Source organism: Panthera uncia, chromosome D1 (genome assembly GCF_023721935.1).
Source record: "Panthera uncia isolate 11264 chromosome D1, Puncia_PCG_1.0, whole genome shotgun sequence".
Taxonomy (NCBI): Eukaryota; Metazoa; Chordata; class Mammalia; order Carnivora; family Felidae; genus Panthera; species Panthera uncia.
This window is the reverse complement of record NC_064808.1, coordinates 59,360,865-59,370,176: the sequence shown is the minus strand read 5'-3', so window position 1 is coordinate 59,370,176 and position 9,312 is coordinate 59,360,865. Positions and strand designations below refer to the sequence as shown.

At 49.6% G+C, this 9,312-nt stretch overlaps 1 protein-coding gene across 1 annotated transcript in view; it reads left to right on the top strand.

The window, feature by feature from the left end:
* The first annotated feature begins 3,420 nt into the window (after positions 1-3,420).
* TENM4 (teneurin transmembrane protein 4) overlaps positions 3,421-9,312 on the top strand; it is a 233,189-nt gene continuing 227,297 nt past the window's right edge. The window contains exons 1-2 of the mRNA XM_049640560.1: positions 3,421-3,475; positions 3,531-3,786. Of these exons, the coding sequence (XP_049496517.1) occupies positions 3,421-3,475; positions 3,531-3,786 (311 nt within the window). The remainder of the gene's footprint in view (positions 3,476-3,530; positions 3,787-9,312) is intronic.

Sequence of the window (9,312 nt, the reverse complement as noted above, 5' to 3'; positions counted from 1 at the left end):
TAAATATTGACTGGGGCTATGGAGAGGAGTGGCACGTGGTCCCTTCCCTGTGGGAGTAGCGGAAGCCAAAGGACTTGGCACTGGAGCAAGGGCCGTTGCTTTTCATCCTCCAGAAAGTGGTGACGTAGGAATGTGTGCACCCTTTCACGGACCAAGGACGAGGGAGGTAAAGTGAGTTACTGGAGGCCACCCAGCCAGTTTGTAGAAACCAGCAGGGAGTCAGGCCTCTCTTGGGCCATCTCTATCTCATCCACCATTGCATTCCCAACACGCAGTGTACAGGACCTGGCACAGAATAGGCACCCAGTAAACGTTGAATGAACGAACTGGTTCTAAGTTTCTCTGTCTAGATGGGAGTGTATATGAGAGAGGGGGAAGGGGAGAAAAGAAGGACCCTCTCTGCCTGCCCTCTATCCTCCCTCCTGGCCTTAGGAGCAGAAAGGAGACTCCATTCAGACCAGAGGAGACAATGGCTCCTTAGGAAGGTCATGTCTCTTTTGGGGGTTGTGAGTGATCTTCCACTGATAAGTCCCAAAACACAGATCTTCTCCCTTGGGAACCTGGGAAAACTCAAAGTCCCCTTTCCTGGTGGTCTCAGAATGGAAGGGATGAGGGAAGGGAAACAAAGAGCCCAGCTGATGCACCTGGAACTCTGGCTCCAGGTAAGTCAGTAAAGGGCCACATAGGCCCACGGTCTAGACAGCCCAGGGTGATCTGCTATGATTTTTGGCACACAAATGTCCTCCACACTAGGTTTATGCTCTTGGATAGACTGCCCAAGCCACTCATGAGAGCCGTTTTACTAAATAAGCCTATACTGAGCACCTGGTTGGTTGTAGGGCCTGTGATCACCAGCACAGAGGGGACAGGGATTTTTATACCTACCAGGAGAGGCAAGATGGGGACATAAGTATCCCAGCTGTAAGGGAGAAGGAAAAGCTGCATGGTCCAGGTTACCTGCTGTTAGCATTCAATCAAGGAAAAAAGAACTTTGGGGAGGGCAGATCAAGGAAGACTTTCTGGAGGAGGTGGAAATTGAGCTGAGCTTCAAAAAACAGGATTTGGACCAGGATATTCCTTATCCTCATAGGAGAATTTCCTTCTAGAAGTTAGGTTTTTAGATATATGACTAGTGGTCTTATACATTAAAATCTCATTGTTTCAGGACTCTTGGCAGTGCTTCTAAAGCCTTATCCAGCCAGAGCTTGGCATCCTGACTTAGTCACAAAGCAGATGTCTGTAGGCATGCAGACCAGCCTGTTCTGACCCAGCCCTCATATGCTTGCTGTCTGAACTGAGGGGTTTTATTCTGCCTATGGCCATGGACTGAGATAGTCGGGCTGGTGTCTGTTATATGCAAAGGCACTGTGGTTGGTAGACAGAATTCAGGCTTTGGATTAATAAGGACCCATTTAGTGTGACGCCTGGATGGCCCAATTGGTTGAGTGTCTGACTCTTGCTTTCAGCTGGGGGCATGATCCCAAGGTCGTGGGATCAAGCCCTGTGTTAGTCTCTGTACTGAGTGTGGAGCATGCTTGAGGTTCTCTCGCTCTCTCCCTCTGCCCCTCTTCCTCAGTTGTGCTGTCTCTAAAATTAAAAGTGGCGGGGGGGGGGGCACCTGGGTGGCTCAGTCGGGTGAGCATCCAACTTCAGCTCAGGTCATGAGCTCATAGTTCGTGAGTTCAAGACCCACATCAGGCTCACTGCTGTCAGTGCGGAACCCACTTGGGATCTTCTGTCCCCCTCTCTCTCTGCCCCTTGCTTGCTCACGCTCTCTCTCAAAAAGAAATAAATCTTTAAAAGATTTTTAAAAAAAGTAAAACAAAATAAAATAAAGGACCCCTTAGTTTTGCAAACCTCAACTTCCTTGTCCTTAAAATGGGAATGATAATAATACTGCCCTCTAGGGGTTGTTGTGGGCATTAGAAAAGTTAAGGCTGTAAAAGTACACAGTTAAGTGCTAGTGGCAGCAACTATCAATATCCGTTAGGTAAAAATGCCACAAGGAGGTTGACTCCTGCTGGGAGGCCTGGAGCAAGGGCTAGGTCACCCTTCTCTGCTGGCCTCCTGATAAGCCTCAGACATAGTGGTCCAATCCCTCTCACCACTTCGGAGCCGTGAGGACTGCAGCCAGCAGCCTGAAAGGCCAAGGGTAGGGGGGACACTCGGCCAACCCAGGAGGGTGCTTCTGCTGCTGGCTTCTGTCTCAGGCTCCAAACGTCTCCATTAAAGTGATGCCTGAGGACGGCTGGACAAAGCAAATGACCCTGCTATTCTCGCCTTCTCCCTGGTGCAAGGCTGTCTGCTCTCTGCCTGTTTTGCTTCCCATGCTTAATGCCTCCCATTAAGGGGGATTCCTGCTAGCACCGCATGGCACATCTTCAGAGGGTACGAGGCACATTCCTGGGGACCGTCCTCATCAGAAACAAGGTTTTAGCCACTAGACTGCCGCAGCAGACCTCTTGGCCTCTGGGGGAAAGGTGTGGCAGGAGTCAAGGGTAGAGGGAGGAAGATGATGAAAGGTAGGGTTGGATTCTGCAGGGTGGGTGGGTCACACTCTGAAGGGCTTGCCAGACCCTGTGTGGGCTTTATCTTGAAATCTATTTTTCATCTATAAATCTGGTGATAATAATACTTATTGTTCTGAGTAGTTGAAAGGAGTAAATAAAAGATGTATCTTAATTCCCTTGTCTGTAAAGTGAGGATAAAAATAGTACCTGCTCTTTAGTGGGTCATGAGGATCAGCTGAGTTTAAACATGGAGAGGGCTCAGAATAGTGCCTGGCACACAGTAAGTGCTCAGTAACTGTTAATGATGGTTTTTAATAACCCCCAGGTGGTTTTTAATTCAGCTCATTCCCTTTACTCAAAATTCATCCCTCCCCCAGGCTATCACTGACCACTTAGCCTAAAATTTCACCACAGCCCTCACATACCCAGGCCACAGGCCCTTTCCTGGCTTTCTGTGTTCTCAGATTTATCACCACCTTAGTAAACTACATGTTTTCCTTACCTTGTTTGTTTCATTTTCTGTGTACCATTGTATACTTTCTCAACTTTTAGCATCCATTGGAATCAACTGGAGACTTGGTGAAATCAGATTGCTGGGGCCCACCCAAGGGCTCATGATGCAATAAGCCTGGGCCAGGGATCCAGAATTTTCTCTTCTAACAAATTCCCAGGTGATATCGAAGGGGCTGGTCCTGCACCACACTTGCAAAACACCACCCACTAAGTATTAAAGAAACTGTGTGAAGTGGGTGACGTCAGAGGCTACTTTTTTTTTTCTAATCTTGTTTATTGTCTCTTTTCGAATTTAAGCTCCAAGGGGACAGGGATTTTGTCTGTTTTGTTGATGTGCCCCTAGCACCGAAAATAGTAGGTACTCAGTAAGTACCGTCTCCCCACCGTATGGACACGCATGGTCCGCCGCGCCCGTCGCCGCCCGGCCACTCCCGCGTGGGCCTCGGGACCAGGCCCGGCCGTGGCGGTGGCCCGGCACCCCGCTGACCGCGCGTGTTTGTGCCCTAGATCACCCGGGCGGCCTGCAGAACCACCCGCGGCTCCGGACGCCGCCGCCGCCGCTCTCGCACGCGCACACGCCCAACCAGCACCACGCGGCCTCCATCAACTCCCTGAACCGGGGCAACTTCACTCCGAGGAGCAACCCCAGCCCGGCCCCCACGGACCACTCGCTCTCCGGAGAGCCCCCCGCCAGCGGCGCCCAGGAGCCGGCCCACGCCCAGGACAACTGGCTGCTCAACAGCAACATCCCCCTGGAGACCAGGTGCGGGGGAGGGGCGGGGCCGAGCAGCGGGGGTGGGCGGAGGGGCCCTTCCGTGTGCCCCCACGGCCGTGGTCCGGGAGGCTGGGGTCCGGCAGCAGCTCTGGCCGCCCTCGAGAAGGGGAGCCAGGCGGTGGGATGGGCGTGGGGCAGGAAGAGCGGGCGCTTGGGAATCGGGCAGCCGCAAGGTCCAGGGCTGGCCTGCCGCTGACAAAGGTATGAGCCCCTGCGTGCCCTTTTTCCTTGTCTACGCGGTGGGGGTGCTGCTCGCTGGAGGAGGCTGTTGTAAAAGGAGATGAGAGCTGAGTGTGTCACGGGGAGGCAGAGGGTAGGCTCCTGATCAGTGTTTAATTGGGATCCACATCTCCGCCTTTCCCTACTGTGATTTGGTCACCTTGTGCCTGGCCTGGGACCTGCCTGGCCTGTGGTGGGTGCTCAGGGAAGGCTCCCTGTCCTTTCTCCTCTCCTTCCCTCCCACGGACTTCTCACCGTTCGCCAAGCCCTATAATCCCTAACATTGAGACACCATCAACTTTTGGTTACAAGACCTTTCATACTTGAAATGTGATGTAATCCTCACAACTTTACCAAGGCCTTGTTGTGATTTGTGATCCCGTTTGGGAGTTTTGGAAGCTGAGAATCAGACTCGGTGACTAGTTCAGGTCACATAGACGGTGGATGTGTGTCTAAGATGTGAACCCAGGATGCCTGACTCAGTGCGCAATGCTATTTCCCTACACCACAGCCACCTTCTCCTGGTCTCCCCTGGCCTGGACCTCTCCACCTCTGCATCCTTCCAGTCTTGCAGAATGCTCCCTTCCCTCCAGGGACTTCAGTCAGCATCAGTTCTGTAGCTGCCCTCCTTCCCTCTGGTTAGTCACTATTTTACCAAAATGAAAATGAGGGGTTGTTTTGTTTTGTTTTGTTTTGTTTTAAGATTATACAGGCATACAAACTCACTGGAGAAAATGCAGAAGGATATAAAGACAAAAATTAGATTTACCCATAATCCGGAAGAAAAGCAAAAATTAGGTTAAAAACAGAGAGACAAACTATTAAGAGACTCTTAAATACAGAGAATAAACTGAGGGTGGCTGGTGGGGTGTTGAGTGGGGGGATGGGCTAAATGGGTGATGGGCATTAAGGAGGGCACTTGTTGGGATGAACACTGGGTGTTGTATGTAAGTGATGAATCGCTGGATTCTACTCCTGAAATCTTTACCACCGTATATGTTAACTAAATTGAATTTAAATAAAAAAAATAATTTAAAAAAAGATTTACCCATAATTCTTACCCCTCTGTTGACTTTGGGGGACATAGCCGTTCCCTACTTTCTCTAGAGATGAAGTGTCCCAGTCTAGCACAATTAGAACCTCTTCATCTTCTACCCTAAATAGTGGGGAAACATAGATTTTATTTTCTCAAACTCCTGTTCTTTATCTGCGAAGAGGACAAAAGTCATCCCACACTTAAAGAGGTGAAATTAATTTACACACGGAACATGTACCCATCTGACTATCTGGCATTATGACATCTGCACGTTGAGCTTGTGGGATCCAGTGAAAGAAAATCAACATCCTTTTGTGCCCTTTTACTCCTGTAGAATCGCTTTTCCAAAAGCTAATCTCTTAGAGATACAGCCCAGCTCGCCCCACCCCCAGTCTCTTAATTAATATTGTTTTTGTTGACCTCCTCTAAAATCATGTGTGAGTTTTCCTGACATGCCTCCTTGGCTCTCATCAGTGACAGAGCTGGATGATCATATGCCATCCCACCCAGGGTAGCTTAATCAGATCCCCATTAGTTCCCGTGGGCTTATTGAATGACTGCACGTGGCTGAAAGAAGTCAGCAAATAATCGATGGTTCTGATTCTCTGCATGGAACACAGTAGCCACTCCCTCTGGTTGGATGTTCATTTTTATCCCTTAGTATCAAAGTAGGTGGTTCTCTGGGTTTTTCAAGGGAAAGGAAGATAGAGGACCAGCAGCAGGGCATTTTCCTGGTAGAGTGGTCCCAGCTGACCTCTCTTGCCTCATCAGCCAGCCGACACCTGCCTTTCTGACCCTCTGTCCTCCCACGTCCGTTGTACAAACCACACGGAACTTGGTTTTCTTTGTCCTTCCTTCTACTTTATCGCACTTCAGAAATAAAAGAAAATCACTTCTATCTACCACCAAACGTAACCATCGTTAACATGCCAGCATATATATATTCATATATACTATTTTATGTAAATCTATACAGATATATATATTTAACATCTGATATATGTATGAGTGTGTGTGTGTGTGTGTTTATCAGTCTTCCCCAAGATGCCCACCCCTTTCATGCCTCTGTGCCTTTGCACATGCTCTCGTACAGTTGTCCGCCAGAGCTGCCCTCCTTCTTACTTCTTGGTCTTGCAAAGTCCTACTTACTCTTAAAGACCCAGATGAAATGTTTGAGGTAGGTCTCCTCTGTTACCCCAGAGTTTTGTGCAGCTAAAGATGGTCTAAAACCGGGAGACGTGCCTAATACAGTCGGTAACACATTCAGAATTCTGGGCCTTAACACTGACCTTTCCTGGTTGATGGCACAAAACCAACAAGGTTGAAGAGGGGTTGGTGCCCCATCTGGCAGATAGAACTGCAGATAATTTTGACCAGCGTGGTAAGATAGGAATAGCACAGAATTTACAGTCAGAGGACTTGGATTCCTGTCTTGGCTTTAACAGTTACCGGCCCAGCAAGTTCATGAACATCCCTGACCCTCGATTTGCCTGTGTAAATTGGGCTAAGAACTCAGGCCTCTCCGATTGGAAGGAAGTGAATCACATAAGAAACATAAAGCATGGTGCCTGGCATTAAAAGACACACTATAAAAATGATTTCCCATGTTTTTTCATATACATCATCTTCCCATATCAACCCTGTAAAGAAAAAAGTCTTGAAAAAATATTTATTGAACTCCTGCTCACCCGAAGAGTTGAGAGGAAATAGGAGATTGCACCTTTTTCTCCACTTTGGAGAAGGAAGTTTGGCCCCAGTGCTCTGAGTACATAAGTGATGGTCCTTTCACTGAAGCTAGTTGTTCATAGCACAGGTTTTAGGGCCAGGCAGATCCTGTGCCCACATCCCTACCCTGTCGCTCACTGGCTGTGGTCCTAGACCTTAAATTTCTTCATCTCTAAAAGGGAGAACATCTTAGTAACTTCCTGTTCTGATTCTCTATTGCTGCGTAACAAATGACTGTCAAACTCTACCAGTTGATTAGACTTCACAGTGTGAGTCGGGAGTTGAGGAAGAGCTGGGTCTTCCTGACCTAGGGTCGGTCAGTGGTATTAGCTGTTAGCTGGGCAATCTGAAGGAGCCAAGTGGCTTGACTCGCATGCCTGAGCCTTGGAGAAGAAGGCTGGGTAGCTGGGCTCAGCGGACCCTCACCCTCTAACATGGTCTCAGGACTTCTCCTCCCAGTCTTCCCAGCAGGGAGTGGACTTCATATTCAGTGGCTCAGAGCTCCATGGCACTGAGACAGAAGTCGCCGATCCTTTTAAAGGCTTGGTCTGCAACAGCATAGTGTCCCTCCTGCCATTGTTCTGTTGGTCAGAGCAGTCCTAGGCCAGCCAGCTTCAAGGAGAGGGACTTCTCAAGGGGAGAGTGCCAAAGGATTTTCGGCCACTTCTAACCCACTGTAGTGCCTCCTGAGGCTGTGATAGCAATTACATATGATCAGGTCTGAAAATGTCTTGGCACGCAGTAAGTGCTCAACTGCTTACCATGTAGTGCTTGTTACTCAGGAAATAGTCACCGAATGCCTACTGTGTGCCCAGTGGGCAATATGTCTAAGAGAACAGACTCTTGCACTAGGGCAACTGCTGTGATAGAGGCACATACCAGGAATCTGTGTTTTAATTGCCTCCGGATTTTCAGCGGGCAGCACAGGGCTTGCCACATCATGGGTACTGGAAAAATATTAACACGCAGGTTAAATGAATGAACAATGGAACAGATGAATGAAATGTTATACCTAACTTGAGTGGGGAAAAGGAAGACTTCAGTGGACCTGGTGCTGTGGGGCGGACTGTCGAAGAGCAGGCAGGATTCCCCACGTGGAGCCAAGAAGAAGGGGTGTGAGGGAGGCAGAGCCTGAGCAGAGGCCTGAAAGCCCTAGGGAGCAGGGCCTAGTTGAGGCGGTTGTAGCCAACAGCCTTTAACCAAGCGACACCCGAATGGGGAGCCCCGTGATGCCAGAGGAACAGTCACAGGCCCTTCTGTAATTGTCGCACTGAGTCTATGTTGAGAGTCAAAAGTAAATAGCTGAGAAAATAGCATAACAGCTGGCAGAATAAGCAGGAGGGGGTTAGATTTCATGCTGGAGACAAAGGCAGGAGGGCAAGTGAGAGGGAGGACTTGGTTAACCCACTGCCTCTAGCACCTTCCGAGGGTTAACGGAGTCCCCAGGGGGAGACCAGGCCTCCCTGTGATTCCCAGAGCTGGGGGTCACATGTTGCTTTGAGGTCTGCTAGTGCATCTGTGGTCCATTCTGGTGGGATTCATGTGTTCAGGGTCCACTATACCCTGGTCCACTTCTTTCACGCTCTGTAGCATCAAATGCTTAATTGATTTCATAGGGATTGTCTGATTAATAGCCTGTCAGGCTCCTGTCAGATGAAGGGGAAGCCAGAGCACGAGGCTGCCAGACCCCTGCTCTAGCTCATCTGATCCCAGGCCTGGTTTGGGAGCCTGAGGCCCGTTGTGTGGTCATGCTCAATTAGGGGAATAGCCCCGTCTACCCCTCAGGGATGGGAGGCCATCGTGGTGGTCTCCAACCCAGGCTTGGTATAGTTCCCAGAATAGCACACAGTACCTTCTAGTGGGCCAGGCCAACTCCTGAGCATTGCAGGAAATTGGGGTGGACAGTTGTCCCTGTCATTTGATGATTTGGTCCCAGGCATGCAGAAAACAGAGCCACTATCTTAGAAGAAGCTCATGGTCTTATGAGGAAGGCAGACCCATAAATGAATGAACGAAGATGGCACTTTGGATAGTGCTCTGACTTGGGGGGTGGTCTTAGCAGAGAGGAGAGTGTGGCTCCCTCTGTATGGGGGCATCAAGGAACAGTCATACCAAACACTCATGGGGCCCTTACTGGGGCTCCTTAGAGGGAAGCACGTAAGAGACTCAGCACCTAGGATTTTTATTGGGAACTGGTCACACAGGCACCTTATGCCTGGCAACGGCCCAAATTCAGACACCCAGAAGGAAAGCAGGTGTTTGGCATAAACCATATTGTTTGTACACGTAGTTTAGACACAGTGAGTCAGCCGCTCGCCAGTTAATGGTGGGAACCCTCCGGAAAACCTCAGTCAGGACTGCCATGGTAACTGCTCTGCACAGGTAGGTAGTCTTATTATCATCTCCACTTTAGAGATGAAGAATCTGAAGACAGAAAAGTGAAGTAACTTGCGTAAGGAAACACAGCCAGCAAGTGGCAGGGCCAGGATCCACACCCCGGCCAGCTGGCTCCAGAGGACCTAGCTGCTCTCCAG